This window comes from Macrosteles quadrilineatus, unplaced genomic scaffold, assembly GCF_028750875.1.
Source record: "Macrosteles quadrilineatus isolate MER2022 unplaced genomic scaffold, UCM_ALF_1.0 Scaffold_8__2_contigs__length_117827958, whole genome shotgun sequence".
NCBI classification, from domain to species: Eukaryota; Metazoa; Arthropoda; class Insecta; order Hemiptera; family Cicadellidae; genus Macrosteles; species Macrosteles quadrilineatus.
Window position 1 is genome coordinate 70,743,015 of NW_026542601.1, and position 20,489 is coordinate 70,763,503.

At 35.3% G+C, this 20,489-nt stretch overlaps 1 protein-coding gene across 2 annotated transcripts in view; it reads left to right on the top strand.

Moving 5' to 3' along the window:
• LOC128999893 (splicing factor U2AF 50 kDa subunit-like) overlaps positions 1–20,489 on the top strand; it is a 36,322-nt gene that overhangs the window by 12,488 nt on the left and 3,345 nt on the right. The window contains exons 4-9 of one of the 2 annotated variants that reach the window (XM_054426648.1): positions 2,203–2,319; positions 4,551–4,689; positions 5,265–5,347; positions 7,867–7,971; positions 9,847–9,969; positions 15,161–15,319. In XM_054426648.1, coding sequence (XP_054282623.1) covers positions 2,203–2,319; positions 4,551–4,689; positions 5,265–5,347; positions 7,867–7,971; positions 9,847–9,969; positions 15,161–15,319 — 726 coding nt within the window. The remainder of the gene's footprint in view (positions 1–2,202; positions 2,320–4,550; positions 4,690–5,264; positions 5,348–7,866; positions 7,972–9,846; positions 9,970–15,160; positions 15,320–20,489) is intronic. The other variant, XM_054426649.1, reaches the window with a different exon arrangement.

Genomic DNA, 20,489 nt, shown 5'->3' on the forward strand with positions numbered 1-20,489 from the left:
CTAAATTATTTGTTTTTTTAAGCTCTACAAAATGGTTTAAAAAGAAATTGTGAAATTTTTTGTTTTTAGGGTCAAAAATAGAAAAAACCTATTTTTACCCCATAAAACCCCCCATAAACCCCCGTTTTCATAGTCCGATCATGCTGGTTCGCGAACTCATTCAAGTTCATCCCGTTTTACACCTTCAAAGCAAATTTTATCAAAATCGGACAAAAATTACTCAAGTTATCGTGCGGATGGACACATATATATATATATCTCTATATATAGATATATAAAAATTTGAACGAATGGTGTTTTTGGCCTCTGGGGACATCAAAATGAAAAAGTAAATCGGTCCCGGGCTTAGGTCTTACCATGAGACCTACGGTAATAGCTACTTCCCTATAGGGAAATTCGCTAAAAAAACAGCCTGATAAAGCTTTAAGTAGGGTTCCGATGGTAGTTCTTAAAACTCAGGAATTTGTCTTGAATTCTCATGGAAAACTCCTTGAATTTTTACTGACTAAGATCAGCTGTTTCATTAGTCTGGAGGCCATTTATTAGAAGCTGATGGTGGACAAGTAACTAGAATTGGTTCCAGTTTCGAACTATCAAAAAGCTCAATTGATCTAACTGGCACAACTTAGGACTGTATAGGAACAACATTTATTCAAATATAACATCTCTCACTGTGAAAGGATTATGTTGTGGCGTACATTGTAGGGGGGGAGGAAATTTTTTTCTCAGATAGGTTCTAGAGGTACTAGCCACACTTAAATTTCTTCCCTGGAGTGCTGAGGGGAGAGGAGCCAAAAAATATCCAGGGGTTGATACAAAATCAAATTCAAATAATCTTTATTTGTTAGTAGTATTCAATAACATACATAAATAGTGTCAAATAGGTACAGGTATTGAAAAACGAAAAACAAAGGTTTCTTAGAATTAACAATACAAAAATTGACATCTATATAAATAAAATTAGAGTCTTGTCTGTACATTGCTCAGAATTATATATTTTTAGGTTATTTTTACGTTTTATACATTAAAGAAGCAGAAACAAGTCTTATCTCTATTTCTGTCTGTCTGTAACACTCAAGATGGAATTTTACGCAATCTTCTCCGTGAAAACGAGAGTACCTATCAAGATCCAAGTCATTTTAATGTAATCACTGGATTGGCGAGAGTGTCTTTAGCGATTAAAATATGGCCTCACGACTTTGTAAATTAAATTACGGACGTTCAAAAATGCAGTTTTGTGCGATTTTTGCCAAATTTTTGTTCAATTTTTATCACATAATCGTCTATGAAATAACGAACAGCTGTTCGGATCAAGATTATTTTTTCTAGCTGTCACTGATATGTTTACAAATGTTGTTTACAAATACTGCAACCATTTCGAATCACGTTTTGAAAGCAAATCCCAACCAAGTAGGATTACAGACGTTTTTCTTACATAACGGATTTAATTAATCGCAAGTGCAATATCATAGTGTAGCCGTAAATGAAATTAAACAACTAGGCATCATCCAGATCAGGAACCAGAAATTATTTGTGTATAAAATTGTTCTTGAGTTTTGATAACCAAACAAAAGACCTTGTTGAATATGGCTTATCTTGAATATGTGTTGTATATGGCTGGGACACTCAATGATCGTCGCCAATAGCTTACAAACAAGGTTTCGACTCATTGACGGCGCTTCAATGGCGATTGTGTAAAGTGTAAAGAAAAAAATCACAACTGCAGTGGGAAATTGTAACTGAGGTTTACGGATGATGCTAAACTCGCTTTTCCAATGTGTCACTTTCTGTTTCTACTCACCGTGTAATGCAATTGCTGGAACATACAACCAATTGGCCCATAGCCCATCTCTTGGGTACGTACGCTTACCTATTTATTCATCTAACAACCTTTTCGACGACGATCCTTGATACCAGTACTTTTCCATAGAATACATGGCCTACCTACTTAAGAAATAAAATTACAAATGTCCCAAAACCCTACATTGTGTGATTTTTGTCACATTCAACTGACTACTATAAGATCCCCGTACGTAGAACGGGCACACAGCTAGTTACTTCTACAACTCATCAAAAGAATAAATAGCTTTGTTGATGAGGTACTGCTTCAATTTAATTTTGATTTTTTTTTTTTGACACCTCATCTGTTATGCTTTTTGGAATTTTTAGAAGACACATAATATTGGCTCTTTTTGTTAACAGGATGAGATGATGGAGTTTTTCAACCAGCAGATGCATCTGTCTGGACTGGCACAAGCTGCTGGCAACCCTGTGTTGGCCTGTCAGATCAATCTGGACAAGAACTTTGCCTTCCTGGAGGTAGGGCTTGAGTTGACTTTAAACTTTTTAATCTGCGTGAAGTTAAATAAGCTACCATTATGTTCTATGACACAGTTTGTATTGGTGTTTCTTAAACCTTTTTCCTAGCATTCAACTTTATGAAACAAATATATTTCGCGTTCCACTTAGACATGCAATAATAGGCCTATATCACATGTTAATTATTTATTTTTTTGCAAGCCTTAATAATTTATAATATTTAAGAATTATTTGTTATTTTCAATTTTGTATTATTACTTATATACATTACTTATGGGATATATATAGTTTAAGATTTTTCCACCATCAGTCTAAATTGTGCTTGTTTTACATCAGTCACTCAGTTTTTACTACTTTAAACCAGCATAGAATCTCATCTTCGTTTTTATGTTTAGTTGAATGTACAAGTTTCCGATGAATTAGTTCTGACACACTAGACTGAACATGCCTGTCATATATTTATTTATTTATTTACTAGCTGTAACCCGCGGGCTTTGCCCCGTTTAACTTCTTAATTTTCAAGATTATCTCGTTCGCATGGCTCAATCACGTCCTGGTTGAAGTTCGTTCGCTACGCTCACTCACCTTTTGGTTGCAAATTAGCTGTTGTCATAAATGTAAAAGAAATAATAGTGCTGCACCCTGTTGGTAATCCTTGTAACTTTGATGCTGTTGAACATCATAGAACAGAACCAACTTGTTTAATTGAAACAGCTGTTAAGATTCAATAATTCCATTTCTCATAAGGTTAACATGGGAAACTCCAGAGCCACTGGGGCGGAGCCCGAAAGGATTTTTGAAATAAGAATATGCCTATATGTTAATCGGGAATGTGAGCTATCATCATGCCAAATTTCAGCCCAATCCGACCAGTATTTTTCGAGTTTACTTTTCCCATACACACATACACACATACAGCAACCACCTCTTTTTTATAATAGTATAGATTTATTTATCGCCAACGGATTTCACCAATTTACAATAATGAAATACAATATAGTGAGTTACTCGTCATGACTAAATATACTAAAACAATGCAAAACTAATGAACAATACAATAAGGATACATGCAAAATCTAAGACAGTAAAAAAAAAAACAAACAAAAACTTAAGACCTAGGAGTAACAAGACATAAATAATACAACACATAATTGAATAAATACGGTAGTACAAAAAGTCTAAGAAATATGTACATAACAGAGACAAGTGAGACTAACCTAGGAAATATAACAATAAATATAATAATTTACATTTAAAATGATAAATATAATACTGTGGTAACAAGACAATACAATAAGAAAACAGTACATGTGATGGACTTATGATAGAGCTAGGAACGATGATAAATAAATAATACATTGAAATGGGATACCTAATAATACATAGACTAGACATTTAATACTGATATAAGGTGTAATTTGCTAGAACTGTATGCTTGAAGGATGCAATAAACTCATTAAAGAAGTCTAGGTGAGATGCAGCATTGCTTCCAATCCTCAGGAGACGTGATAGTCCAGTATGGTAAGTGTAGTAGGTGGAGTGGAATTTTCTCCTGAAGATAGTTCTAGATCTTGTTCCTCTGGGCGTGACGAGATCAATGCAGCTCATCAGCTCGGAACAGTCGAGAAAACTATTCACAATCTTGTGCAGGGCAATGAGGTCGAAGTGATGACGTCTTTGGTTGAGGGGAGGTAAACCAAAGCGTTTTTCCAAATCATCAACAGGAGTGGCTCGGTTAGTGCAACCGAGTCTTGAGCCCAGTAGCCTCAGGAATCGATCTTGGATGTGCTGTAGTTGGTCTATGTGATTTCGGTGGTATGGGGTCCATATGATGCAAGCATACTCAAGTATGGGACGAACGAGTGACTTATACAGCACTACTGGTGTATGGGGGGGGGGGGGTGGAAGTCCAGACGGGGATTTTATGGGGAAATTTTACTACCAACCTACAACACAACAATAAGCAAGTCACCCACTACACGCTAACGTGGAATTGGTCTGCCTTCGACCGACGCTAGAGCAAAAACGATGATATACGAAAGGTATTGCCGAGCGTATCCGATCGGTTACGGCAGCGTCTGAACAGCGCTCGGCCCGTATCCGATCGGATACGCCCGCAGTGAACGTGTTAACCAATCCTTTGGAACAGGTAGACTAGATTTAAATTAAAAATGCAAGTTTATCATACTAAATGTTGGCCTGCTAAACATATTCCGTATTATCTTTTTCAGTTCCGTTCTATCGATGAGACAACTCAAGCCATGGCATTTGACGGTATCAACTTCAAGGGACAAAGCTTGAAGATAAGACGACCTCACGACTATCAGCCGACACCAGGAATATCAGACACCTCGGCCGTCAGTGTGCCAGGTTTGTGTTTTATTATTGGAGCACAGTTTGGAGCAATGCACAGACTGTATACATATTTCACCAGGCATATAAACTAAACCAAACACTGTAGGCTATTTACTATGTTAAAAGACAGTGAGTCTGCCTATTGTAAATCAGCTTGCCTTGGACCATCACAAAAATATTGAGAGTTTTGACACATTTCTTTTAAAAGCGTTTGATAATCTTTCATTGAAATCGCCACTGGTATGGACACTTGAAGATTTTAATTTTTAATTTAATTTTTAAATTTTCAATTTTAAGGCTTTCTTAAGTTTGTATAACTTTGTTGTTTTTTTTTTATCAAACCTGCTTTTAGCAGTCAATTTAATTTATAATTATTTGAAAATGGAAATGTATCTATATTACATACATTTTAAAAGTATTTAAAACTGCTAATAATCTCTATAAAAATAACACTTATTATTTTATATATATTGTTTTTTTTTGTGGGGGGGATTTTGGTCTTCTAAAAAAGCACCTCTGAAATACACAATCAGCTGTTTAATTAATACAACAAAAATCATATGGTTTTACTACACTGTATTCTGTTCCAGCTGGAGTCATCAGCACAGTGGTGCCAGATTCTCCTCACAAAATCTTTATTGGAGGTTTACCCAACTATCTCAACGAAGACCAGGTAAGTCGTCTCACCATTGCTGTTGTCTGTTTCTTCATTTAGCTCCGTCTAATGACCTCAGCTCTTTCAAATCTAATGCGCCTGTCATTACTAGGTTCTTTTGTTTTTTTTATCTTTTGCTAATAGGATAATATTATCATATTTTTATGTTTACTAATACATATTTTCAGTTCTAAGAGTTAAAACATTTTTTTAAGGACTTTTGTTAGGATATCCACCAGGCTTGGTAATAATAGAAGGGAAAAATTTTTCATCTTAGCACAAGAAAAGAAAGCTCAACTCTATACATAGCTATCTTAGGTAAAAAAAATAGGTGACTGCAGACCTATTGGTTCTAAATCACTAAATCAGCATTTTAAATAGTGCTGGCGGTACACCATTGTACCTGAACACACCTATGTTTTACCTGAAACCTTCCTTGGTTAAACATTCTGTAGTGATTTTTTGTTTATCTATACACAACACATAGCTAAAGAATAGCTAAATAAATAGCTTAAAGTGCCTGTGTATGATGTGCTAGGATAGATTCTTCCCCATTGAGGTAAGTGCTTCCCAACAAAAATTCCTAAACTCAAGACCCCAAGCCAGATATTATATATTCTGAACATTCTGGTAAATAACAGGTCAAATCTATTAATCTGCAGACAATGATTACATGTTTAATACCTAGAAGTTATCGCATGTTCTAATTATCGGGTAAAACAAATATAATAATAATTAATGCATGAAAGAGCTGAGGGCATCAGGACGATGTAAGCAGGCAGTCGGAGTCCAAGATGTCTGGAACTTATCTTCAGCTCAGTATGGTCAATATCAACATACAAGCGAGGGGGCTCACTTAGATGTCTTGTTTGTTGTCACTCTAGCTCTGCAGCCATTCCTGATAGACGTGGCTTACATTTAACTAGGCTGTAGATTTTTATAGGTTGTTGTACTCGAATCCTCTTGATGGAGACAATTCTTTGGTTAGCTCTTTCAGGTCATAAACTGTTGTATCTGGTAAAGGATTTTGTATTTATCTTCTTTGTAGATTTTCCAGGTATGTCAGTTTCTCTTTTGCGACCATCCAATAGTTAGTATCCTACATATTTAAGAATTAGGTCGATTAAAAGGTTAGATTTTTTGTTCAGTTGTGTGTTGGGTAGTTCTTACAGGGAGCCCCTTGCGCTTACGTTTGGGCAGCATTTTATTGAATGTGGGAGAGTTTGGTATCAGTCGACAGTGGATTCCTTTTCAGCAATTAAGGTGGCCGGTCCCTCTCAAAGCAAAGTTTCATTGCAGATTGGTATTTCTAGGTACTTTTTTCAGTTTGGCACTTATGCTACTTCCCAAAGCATCAGCAGATTTATTGTCGAGATTTTTCTGAAACTTAAAGCATTTTTCAGCATCCCGTTTTTACAGCCAGTGAACTACAATCACTTAATGAGGCATGTATCTGCACTACAGCCTCCAGTCACCTTTTTGATGTTTTTTTTCAGACTTTTTTTTCTCAGACCTCTATTATGTATTACAGATTGGCTTCCAAAACTTAACAGTCATACCACCAGTGTTTCTAGAAAGCGTCACACATTTTATTTCAGGAAATCTCCAATGCAAAAAGTTTCAGATTTTATTTCAGGCACGAATCGCCAACACAATGTTTCTTTACAGGAAACGGTTGTGAAAATACTTTTGTTTCTTTCAGGTCCACTGAAAATAAATTAATGACAATTTTCAGCTCTGCATCCAAGCCATATAGTTTTGAGTTATCATTCTGAAATAAAAAGTTAAATGTTTTTAGCCATGAATAGATCATTTTAATCATTTTTGTTTATTAAAAAAATGCAGGATGTTTACTGATCTTACAAAAAATACAAATATATATGACCAATAGGTTGTTATTATCCTATGTAATATAATATGAATAAGATTTTTACGTTCAATTTAGATCTTCTGGTACATTATTAAAGCACTCTTATTTATAGATTTCAAAACCATTTATGTTTTTATGATGACCAAAACTAATGGACCCCTTAAGGATTATCTTAACCATAAAGAGGATTAAGAGTTAAGACATTTTATCTTGTAAGTTCTCTTCTACATTTAATTTATGTTTTGATTATTGAATACTCTGTCGCCCTTTTTTGGTGACACATTGTCTTGTTTCTGAAAATTTAAATGAAACATGCCATTATTTTTGTTGTGTTGCCCAATTATCTAATAATATAACAGAACAGTGATTCAAAAATAAGAACTGGACCTGTGATATTGCACAGTCAAGCCAGTTTATTTGTAATAAAAGATGATCACTCTAAGGGTGTATTGTTTTTTTTTTAACTTCTGGCAATATTGAAACAGGCTTGTAAATTCTGGTTTACTTAACTAAAGAGTCACCTTATATTGAACACATACGGTAACTCGGTAGACATCCTGTAAATGTAAATTCAATGAGAACCAAACAAAATCATCCACTATTGGCTTGGATCTTTGAGATATAATTTATACTTATGTCCGAAGTTATACAAATCACTGATGCACAGTCTGCTTTCCCCCTTTGTCATAGCCAAGGTATCGTGGGTAATTTGTCTGCTAATCTCCGGCTCTTTAACAATCATGAGTCATCTGTGGAGCGGCGTTCCGTAAAGGCAAGTACGATTTTGTGTAAACGCTCTTTACTACGGGACGTCTGCTTTTGCAGTGCAATGTGGTGGAGTTTGCTGGTTGTTGGTTTAGTATTTGAAAGAAATAGTCTTGTCGATCAATAAATAAAAGAATTAAGTTGATTTATCAAACACAAACACAACAATGTTTATATGTTTTATATGTTAGGTTAGTAGCGTGTAATAATATGACTAATTTACCATTTAAAATCAAACATTGAGTCCGTAGTTTAGCTAATTGAATCTCAATACATTTACATCTTTATACAATAATCCTATACAATAATCTGTGGTATCTATATGTGTTTTAAACGTCTATTTACCATATATTTTTTTAGTACTTAATTAGTTAATGAAATGAAATACAACATGTTATCAAACTTAGGTTGTTGTATCTGGAATCTGATGAATCTTCAATCACATTGTAAGCTTATAGTTTGTCCAGATATTTGGCCTTGATATTTTGAAGTGGGGTCCTCAAAATTGGTCTTAAATTGAATTCTACCCTTGGAAAGAATATCAATGACAAGAGAATTAAATTCATAGAATTCCTGAAACTATAAGATAACTTTGTTTTGTATGCTAACAGACAATTTTGTATAATTGTTCAGTTCCCTCTTATTACTTTCTAGTATATAAAACGAGAATAGACTAGCATACTTTTGATTTTGATTATTTATATTTAATTAATTCAATCTAATATTTAGTAAACTAGTTAACCTTTTTACCCTCACATTTACTTAATTTATCAAAGCAACAAACACCAAAAGTATTTTCTTTAAAAATTATAAAATCCAATACCGTCTGTACACTAAAAGGTTGCATTCGTTACTAAACCAATACCAGTCAATCATCAATATAAAAGGTAAGTGTTATCTTTTTGGCTTTTTGTTGGATATAGGTTTCCTACCCTGCCAAGGTAAGCATTGTACTTTGTACTTTGCCATATTATTTTTTATTACACAACATTCAACAGTCAATAAAAAAATCTTATTCTGCTTAGACATGTTTTCTGGTTGCTACTGTGTACTATTTTCGACTGACCTCAATATACCACTCAGGTACATAAATTTACAATATCTTTTTGCAAAGGACACCTTTATCCGCCCAGAGAAACATTTATTTTCCATTATAATTTAGAATTCATTCTGCAAATCTTCACCCACAATTATAATCTTACGTCAAACCTATCTGACGACACTTATATAAGTCCTGCATGTTAAAACATGAACATATTTACTCCTTTGTTTTTAAGATCATTGTGTAAAATGGTAAAACTTTTCAGTACAAATTCATAAAGTGAGATTTTTTTTAATTTCATAGTTTTGATTTTCTAATTGGTTGTAAAATCTACTTTAAGTCATTCCTAAATTTGTTAATATAATATTAATAACGCACAATTTATTTTACAATCCTGAACATAAATCACACTGCTCTCTTCTAATGTAAATAATACATTCTACATGTAAACCTATTCTACAATACCTAATCAAGTGACCTAATCAAGACCTAACACACTATTTGTCCTTACACCACCTTTGTTAAGGAATAAAGAAACTAATATGTTGATATTATTGACAAAATCAGTCTACTTTAATTTCCTGTTGTTGATAACAGTGTTTAATCTCAGACGAGAACTCTACTGTACATTATACTACATTAGAAGATACATTTTACCAATTGTCTAAGTGCATATTTCCTTTCTTTAGTTTACCCAAATCAATATCTTTTCTCTACTGATACCTAACGTTAAAAATTCACATCTCTGTGAAAGGAGGGTTCAAAACTCTTGTGATACCCACCCAACACAGGCAGAAGATACGAGTTTCAGTGGTTGATATTGTTGGCTTTCCTTAACAGGTGAAAGAGTTGTTGATGTCATTTGGATGTCTTCGAGCCTTCAACCTGGTAAAGGACTCTGCAACAGGCCTCAGCAAGGGCTACGCTTTCTGCGAGTATTACGATGTCATCATGACTGATCAGGTAAGCAGACTACTGAGTAGAAGAAACCAACTACCAATAATTTATACAAGCTTCACTAGATCATTAACATACCATTTATAACAGTGATCTGAAAAATACAGAAATATATTACATCTAATAACACTTGCAATAATATATTTACACTTATACTGTTGACTTACAAGACGGTAAATACATGTAAAAGTTGTTGCAAGTGTTATTAGACGTAATATATTTCTGTATTTTTCAGGTAATTAATAACTCGTACGATGCTAATCAAGAAGTTATTAACAGTGATCTGTGGAAGTCCTGTTCCAGTTTTGGAAATCCTGGAATCGTTCTTGAATTTTATTTTGATAAGACACGAGACTAACTGTCAAACATGATTTAATTGACGTTATACAACTTAAATTATTATATAAGGAATCTTTCCCGCAATTATTGAAAGTCTGTTTATCAGATGCCGGATTAAAGCCCCTTTTATGTTGGGTAATGCTCGCATGACGTTCGTTTCGTGACATTCCAAAAAAAGTACTGTGCCTTCCAGCTCGAAATAACGTCTATCAAGCGGTCGTTTGACAGACATTGGGTGGATATTTCAGATATGTCACTCAACCGCATACGTTCACTGGCCACTAGTGAAGTCAGAAGTCAGTTTACATCCCCCCCCCCAAATTCAGTTCTCAAACGTGGAAGGAAGAAGTGAGTTCATCCTTCTAACACTGCTATTTTTAACAGTCACTTAACTCTACCATCAATTGAACAAAATGTCATATTGTCCTTCAACCCCTAGCAGACTGAAGTGGTGTATACAAAAAACCCATACCTAACCTACCCCACCAAAAACAAAAAAAAAAAAAAAAAAAAAACTACCTTGCATGGGGCTTGCCAGACGATGTGTATACATGGCTCCATATGCTCCAATGCATTTAGACAGTAAGTTGCCCGGCGCACATAATGAAAGTCATGGGTGTCCTGTTTTTGAGTACGAGTGCTGAGCTGTCGTCGAGCCTTGTGTATAAAAACTCCCCATCTAACACAATGTAATTTATGTGTGTCAAGTTATGTGTCTTATATAAAAGAGCTGTTACGGGTTTACATTACCTGCCATACAATTTCAAATGGTAACTGCCATGTGTTTTATGTTTTGGCTAAATGCCATTGTCAAACAAATTTCCAGTCCAGGAAATACATTACATCCGCTTGATTAGCTTTGCTGATGGTTTCATTTCACACATACATTCAACACACAACATGTTCGACATATAAATAGTTAGTTTTACTGTGCTATGCCTATTGTTCTATTTCTAATCCAAGAATATTTAAAACTCTATTTCCAAACTAAACCAATGTTAACAAAAACATGTGTACAAAAATCATCTGACAACAAAACATATTTAAACACAAATAAATCATATGATAAAAATAACAGACATAATACAACATCCCGCCTCAAGATGTCCACATCTTTATGAACCTCAGTACCGCCTCGGTTTCTTGGTGGACCTTCCGTAACGGGTTACTGTGCCAGCTCCTGTACGATATCACGTGAGTTGCATGGACGATTAAGGACCATGGATGAACGGTTTGAAAGAATACCATCTCTTTGTAGTACAGTGCAGGAACTAAGAACTTCCGGTTTCGGCAAATGGTTCTCTTGTCAGTTTCTACAAGGTAGGAACACCTTACCGTGTCGACGTAGATCTGTGATCCATACCATGCTTCCAACTTCTAATTAACTTAAACCACTCGCTCCATGTCGTTAATCAAATTGTATCTTGTACTTATTCTGATACTTATTCTCCCTTTCAAAAAATCCTTGTTTTCCACAGGATTTCCAACCAAAATAGATGAGATTGTCTCTTAATTTCCTTCCAAACATAAGTTCAGATGGGGAAAAGCCGGTTTCAAGAGGTGAGGTTCGGTAAGAAAGTAGGGCAAGTTAAAATTTATCCTTGTTGTTACTCATTAGCCCTTTTGCTGCTTTCATAGCTGCTTCAGCTGCCCCAATTCCCTGATGGTGGTGGGGACTACTTCTGAATGTGGAGAACCCCCACTCCTTTGCAAACATTTTAAATTCCCTTGAGTCAATATGGCGAAACTTTGTTCCACTGGGGTAGCGGATTTCTACCCCCGGATATTTCCCCCCATGAAAAAATGCCTACGTCATTTTGACGTCACGAGGGGCGGGGCCTATACACGGTCAAGAAACAGCCCGCGACTGGAAATCTACCCCCGGACATCTACCCCCGGAAATCTACCCCCGGACATCTACCCCCCGTGGTCAGCTCAGTCACGTATCGGCCAATATTCATTGTTGTAATTTATTTTATTGACTGTTTTATGTAAATCAACGGCTCTTCGGTTAGTAATTGCCCTCTAATATCTAGTATTACGCATGTGATATGTCATTGTCTTGTTTAATATTATCTATCTTCCTAATGAAATTGTCTGTAACAGCCCTTTTTCACCCGAACTATTTCACCGATTTTTATGATCGAGGTGTAATTTTAAATCTTAAGATCTACTGCAACGCAAAATGGTAATTAAAAATATATTTTGATAAAGGGCTTCAAAAGTTTGGACCTTAAGCATTTTATTTACTTCTAGACAGTGATTTAATAAATGTTTGGCCAACTTTCACACACAGTAACAGCTAATGGCGCATGCACGAGGGCAGATCGTAAAATTTAATACATATCATTGAAGGAGGTTATTTTCTGATTACTAGAGGTAAAAATACAGTGCAATTAAATGTTGATAAAAAGCCTGCCACTGGTTGATCAATAAATTAATTAATTACTAGGTGAAACCCGTCAAAATCGACGGTTGCTTTAAAGGCTTACGATAATTCTTTTAACTGTGACAGAGTGAAATTATAAAAAAATGTTAGCGCATAGCATTGTTTAATGAGTAATAAATAAGTTTAGAAACAATAATGACTATTGCGTTAGTTACAAAATATGGTTTATCATTCAATGAATAACATATTTCTTATACCGTCCGTCATATGTGTTATTGTGTTTGGATGTGTTGGATGTATGTGTCTTAGTAGACAGGATAAGAGCACAATGAACTTCTTCTGTAGATAAATAATTCGTTGGCTAAGAAAAATATAAGCCGGATTAATAAATATCTCAATCCAAGCGCATTAAAATAGCCCTGGCCTGAACCTTTTTTGTAGTATGTAGTTAGTTTAATAACATTCAAATGCTCTATTGTGTTTTCAATAAGCTGAATGAATACATCAAAGTAACATCTCTAACAAGTCTGCAATAAATTGCAATTTGGCAGATTAATGACTATCTAAATCGTGCTCATATTTCTTCATAAAAATTATTAAAAATTTAATCCAGTTGCTGTAAACCACTATTAATTTAAAAATATTACACGGCTCATATGGGCAACATGCCCTTCTGCACTTGTATTATTTTGTATTGTATTACACAATCAAAATCTTTTCCAATAATTGAAAACATGTATGAAAATAATCTTATGAACCTATGATGATCTGTCTTAGATATGACAAAATATTGGCAAAAGTGGTCAAACATGCAGACACCAAGCCGTATAATAGTTATAAGATAATTCAATAAGTAATAATTTTAATAGTTACCCAGGGTGGCTAGTGACCTGGAATACCTGGAAATGTCAGGGAATATTAAATATCTGGAAAAGTCATGGAAAAGTCAGGGAATTTTGTCATAAGTCAGGGAAAATTGTAAAAGGTTTAAAATAACTTTAATAATTGTTAGGAAAGGTCGATCTGGTGAGAGTACGTGTGCCGTGTGGGTGGAAACTAAGAAATATGTCTGTACAAATAAATTTTGTGTTTTTGTACAATTTAAATTTTGTTATAAACTGCGTATCATCTTATCAAACCAAGTTAAATTTTATTAAGGTAAGTTGCAATGCAAAGTTTGAATATAAGCTAGCCTGTATCTATAGATTTTATGTATGTTTTTCATATAAACAAACATAAGATATTCTTCAGATAAATATTAGTCCTTTTGAAGAATTAGTTAGTTATTAAAATTTTAATTTTGAATTTGTCGATCAGGGAAACTTTAAAAAAATCATGGAATTGTCAGGGAAAAGTCAGGGAATTTTTCAATGTGATTTCACTAGCCACCCTGGTTACCGTATGTAATATTTTCCAATGATTTCGTAATGGAACGTTATACTGTATTGCAGAACATAAGATGATGCAGAACAAAATACATTTTTAAATCAGAAAACTACATTGTAAATACTTCTTTTTGACAAACTCAGTAACTCTCTATGTGTTGTTTAAAATACAATTTTAATATTAACAGCTCTTTCATTAAAAGTAGTGAAAAATTATCCTTATGATGATAATGTAAACAAATCTGGGAAGGGAACTTTTAAAGGTTTGCTTAAGGGTCAAACTTTTGAAGCCCTTTATCAAAATATTGTTTTAATTACCATTTTGCGTTGCGCTAGATCTTAAGATTTAAAATTACACCTCAATCATAAAAATCTGTGAAGTAGTTTGGGTGAAAAATGGCTTTTACAGCTTATTTCATTAGGAAGATAGATAATGTTAAACAAGACAATGACATATCACATGCGTAATACTAGATATTAGAGGGTAATTACTAACCGAAGAGCCGTTGATTTACATAAAACAGTCAATAAAATCAATTACAACAATGAATATTGGCTGATACGTGACAGAGCTGACCACGGGGGGTGGATGTCCGAGGGTAGATTTCCGGGGGTAGATGTCCGGGGGTAGATGTCTGGGGGTAGATTTCCAGTCGCGGGCTGTTTCTCGACCGTGTATAGGCCCCGCCCCTCGTGACGTCAAAATGACGTAGGCGTTTTTTCATGGGGGTAAATATCCGGGGGTAGAAATCCGGCGACCCGTTCCACTATCTGAATAAACACGTCGAGGAATTCCAAAACGTGAAAATGTGGTTTTGCAAACCCCCAAGAATATTAATCACACATCTTGCTTAAACAAACTCTATTTCCGAACTAAACCAATGTTTACAGTAACATGCTGACAACAAAACATATTTAAACACAAATAAATCATATAATAAAAAGAACAGACAACACCTATCATGAAAAAAAACACATTGCCAGTACGCGAGCAGGAACAGACACAGTAAAACTATTTATTTTCATGTTGTTTATTGAGTGTAATCCTATAATGTGTTTTTCTCTACATTTGTTTGTTGTGTAGGCTATTGCTGGTCTCAATGGGATGCAGCTGGGAGACAAGAAGCTGATTGTCCAGAGGGCCAGTGTTGGGGCCAAGAACACAGTGTTGGGTCAGCAGCTACCTGTCACTATACAAGTACCTGGACTCAACCTAGCAGGCACCTCTGGACCTGCCACAGAGGTAATGTCCCTAGAGTGTCTCTTAAGTGTCCAAATGTCATAACATTCAAAGAACAGTTTTGGCTGAAGCAAATAGACCGTTTAATCTACAGTTGGGAGGTTATTTTCAGGGCTGTGCGAATCCAGAAATTTTGGTTCGAATCCGAATCCGAATCATAGCTGTACAGATTTTACCGAATCCGGATCGAATCCGAATACTTTAATTAGTTCCGGGTCGAATCCGAATCTAAAATTTATAGCCATTACCGAATCCGGATCGAATCCGAATCTCAAATTTACAGCTGTTATCGAACCCGGATCGAATCCGAATCTTAAATTTACAGCCGTTATCGAACCCGGATCGAATCCGAATCTCAAATTTACAGCTGTTATCGATTCTGAATATTTGAACCAGTTCCGAAAGACATAATATGTCATAATTTATATTATTTAGAATTTGGTCAAGAGAGTCCAAGATGTCCTACTTGTTTATTTTCTTTTTAAATATGTATATAGTGGATTATATAGGGTTCAAATGCGACATATGAGCCTAAGTCCGTAAGTTATGACTATTACAAGTTAACATCTCACCTCACACTGTGAGGTTAAGTTTATGTACTGATAGCCAAGATAGGGTTCAAATGCGACACGAGCCTAAGTCCGTAAGTTATAACTACCTAGGCTATTACAAATTAACATCTCACCTCCCACTGTGAGGTTAAGTTTATGTACTGATAGGCAAGATAGGGTTCAAATGCAAAATGAGCCTAAGTCCGTAAGTTATGACTATTACAAGTTAACATCTCACACTGTGAGGTTAAGTTTACTGATAGCCAAGATAGGGTTCAAATGCGACCTAGGCCTAAAGAATAACACTATGGTCAGGTTCATATTATGAACCAGGCAACAAAAAATCAGAGTACACAAGTAGTTTTTAGTGTCCGCTTTCCAATTTTGACCCATTGCAGCTTAGGCATAATACCTACCTTACATCATAAATTTGAAATCAAATATCTTAAATACCCTAAGCTAAACCCAATCTAACTTAAGTTTTCTTTGAGACCCTCAAAAAACAACATTGGCCCATTACAATATGAAAAAGATTGAAGGTGATAAGACTAATCTGGATGATCAACTTACTGGAAGCTTTACAAACTACTAATAATCAACAATTTTGATATTAAAAATAAACAGAAATAAATAGGCCTAGGCCTAACTTAAGTTAAAAGTGAATCAAACTACCTATATGATATAGGCTAAGTTAGGCTATAAACCAACTAATTAATTAGTTATCTATACAAAAAAATCCTTTTTCGACCTTTTACATAAGTTACTTAAGTTTAGGTTATGTTTACACTTTAACTTGTACTTGAATGTGGCTATCTGTACCAGTACGTCATATTTTCCATTTAATCAAAAGTGCATCATCAAATCAGAACTATAAATTGGATTAGATCAATAAAGTACAAGTAACACTTTTCTTATAGAACATAACTTAGGCCTAATAAAAAACACAGTTTAACGTATAATTATAAATTTATTTATTTCCCTAAGGTAGTCTGGCGTCCATTTTCATTTTGTCATACTGATGGATGAGTCGAGTGCTGTCAGTGTCATTGTCCCGTTGTCCTTTCGTTTTCGTTCTATTAGTTGTCGTAATAAGTCACTCAAGAGTCAAACTTCAATGTTCCAGTTCCAATCCCAATTCCTGGTTCAATGAATCAACTCGACAGACGACACCATAGACGACACTGATCATTGATCAAGAAGCAAGAAACCCAAAACCCAACCACGTCCGCCATTCCATGTATCCACACACGACCAAAAAAAATAATCCCGCCTGCTGGGTCGAGAAATCCCGTTTTATCCCGTATGGTCTTTTTAGTTTAATTCCGAGTGTTATTTATGTTTGACGTATCATGTTTAAATAGTTGTTTAAACATTGATATTATGTTTTGCTACAGGAGTTTACCAATTGGAGTTCGTTTTTCCCTAAAACTAAGTAGAAAAAATTAAAAACAGACGTCATAGCTGAAAAATCCGTTTTATCCCGCATCCAATTTAAATCCCGATCGTGGTCTAAAAGTCCCGTTTTTGGGATAATAATCTGAGTCACTGCCGCCATTTCGTTCTCTGTTGGTTCTTGGTTCTAAAACCGACTGACGGAACGACTAAAACTGACCGAGTGAAGTGAAAACCCGGCGAGTGCAAATGGTGCAATTCAAAGACGGAGCCAACGAGTCGATTGTCGAATCAACTGCTCCATAATAATCCGCTTGCAAAACTACCGGTGCGATGGCCGATGATATTACAATTTACTGAAGGAACGAAATAGATTTTACCCTAAATACAGTTTTCTCTAGCTCTAGGTCAGCTGGCAGTTGGTGCTTTAGTGCTTTTGTTTCTAATCTTTGAATGCTGGAGCCAATTTTTAATCAAAATCAGGTTATGAAAATGATATTTAAATTCTCATATCGAATCCCAACTCGGATCTCTTTCCGGTACATTCGAATATCGAATCCGAACCCGGGTCTCTTTCCGGTAAATTCGAATATCGATTACGAATCCGAATAGAGTTAGAAACAGAAGATTCGTTCTCGAATCCGAATCGAATCTCCAAAAAGATTCGGATTCGACTCGTTTTTCGAACTATTCGCACAGCCCTGGTTATTTTACGAAACGTGCACATACCATAGCCGCTTTTGCCTTAAGTAATATGTTTTTGACTATGATTTCATTTGACTTTTGGTATGACTCACGGTCGTGGCGCGATCGTCAAAATGACTCACCATCACGACACGATCGTTGAAATGACTTCGCCTTCTGTGTTCGCGGAAAAATTGTTAACATCTCTCGCAATAGCGGTGTCATTGTCACTCGCAAAGCGGCAACTTTGCAAAAATGTACGTTACAAAAAAATATTATTTTCAAAACAAACTAAAGCGCTTTTTTATCAAAATATAAGGAGTTAATTGGAACCTATTGCCTCTACAAGACACTCAAAGTTAAAATCAAAACATTCTTTATTCGATATAGTGTCACATTACACAAACTTTAATAACTGTCATAAACTAAACCAACCAAACTAATTATAACAATTTTTTCAGAAGTTACAAATGATTAATGTTTCCCTCTTAAATTTTTGGGTCTATCCATATAAAAAAAATAAAAAATTAGGGGTCTGTGTTGCACCGTTAAAGACGGGTACGGTACAGTATTTTCCTCAGTACATTTTCGGTTCGGTACAGACTATAACAATTAGTTACTTTCTATTCACTGTGTTGGTTAGGAGCACATAAAAAGGTTTATCAGATGTTTGTTTAGGATTTTCATAATTTATTACTAGGGTATAAAATAAAGAAGTACATGGGCTTTTCATTGATTTTTCGAAGGCCTATGATAGCCTTGACAGGGGAAGAATATATCAGCAGATGGAAAAGTTTGGGATCCCCAGAAAACTAATAAAACTAGTAGAAATGTCCTTGAATGAATCAAAATGCAAAGTAAAAATAGATGGAGAGTTATCAGAAAGCTTTGAAGTAAGAACAGGCGTAAGGCAAGGTGATGGAATGTCACCTATACTATTTAACATAGCCTTAGAAGAGGCCCTCCAACAAGTAAGACAAACAAATATAGGTTTAGAAATGGGAACAAAAATAAACATCCTAGCTTTTGCAGACGATGTAGTAATTCTGTCAAAAAACAGAAATGACCTAGAGGAGCTAACCAGACTGTTCATAAAAAAATCAGAAAAAATGGGCCTAAAGATTAATGATGAGAAGACAAAATATATACACTTCACGAGACAGCCAAATGAAGTGAGGACAAATGAAATTAGTATAGATGGACATACTTTTGAAGTTGTTGAACAATTTAAATATCTAGGGGTAATTATATCAAGCAGCAATAGTGAAGAAATGGAAATAAATTATAGGATTGCTCAGGCCAATAAATGTATGTATTCTTATAAGAAATTGTTGACTTCAAAGATTCTCTCACATAAAACGAAAATAAAAATATATCATAGTATAATTCGACCAGTATTAACATATGGAGCTGAAACTTGGATTTTAAATAAAAAAGAAGAAAACAAAATGATTGTTTTTGAAAACAAAATTTTAAGAATGATATATGGACCAATACAAGAAAATGGAGAACGGAGAAAAAGACATAATAGGGAGATAAGGAATATGTACAATGATTATGATGTAGTAGCACACGTGAAAGCAAGGAGAATAAGGTGGGCAGGACACGCACTACGGAGAGAACGAGGTTCACTACTAAAAGAAGCAAGTATAGGAAAGCCAGAAGGGAAACGACCATTAGGAAGGCCCAAGAAGAGATGGTGGGATAGTGTTTCCAAGGACGTCAGAGAAGTGGGGGCAGAAGTGGAAGAGGCAGAAGATCGAGAGAGATGGAAAGCAGTTGTTGGTGCGGCCAAATCCCGCCTTGGGCATAAATGGCCATGGGAGTGAGTGAGTGAGTGAGTGAGTATTACTAGGGTAATGGGGCAATAAAAAACCCATCAGCAGTCCCAAAACCAAAGTCTTGAGTCAGTAGTTTAGTTCATTAAAGTTTTATCACTTTTATTCCTTTACGACTTCCATGATTTATTTAATTTAATGTTTAAAGAAAAAGTCAGAATAATAATACTGGAAAAGCAAAACAATAGAAGGGTGGGAGGGGTTGGACAATGACCTCGAAACGAGCGGGCCACAGCGAATTGTGATGGCGGGGAGGGGATGGTGCAACCTTGAAGCTATATTTAGACTAGAGGGCTGGCTTGGGGGGTCAATGTTTTTTGTCAGGTCAATTTGACACATCACTAAAACCCTTACATGGGCAAAAATTTGTGTGTTCCACAAAACAAAAATTGCCGCCGTAGAAGTAACAAAAGAGATAAAACATTTTAAGGGGTTTATCAAGAGAAATTGAATGGCGCAAACCAGAGGTCCCAGAATTGATATACAGGTTAGGCAAAAGTCTGGAACCCCCCAGTTAACTTTTTAACGCGTTGCAGTAGGAAAACAAAACTCGGCACATATTTACGACATAAGAAATTGCACTTTTTCATCAAAGTTACAACTTTGTTTACATTTGAAAATTTTGACCTGCCCCCAAAATGGGGTATTTTGGGGGCAGGTCAAAGTTTTCAAATGTAAACAACTAGAACTAACATGTGACCCCTCATT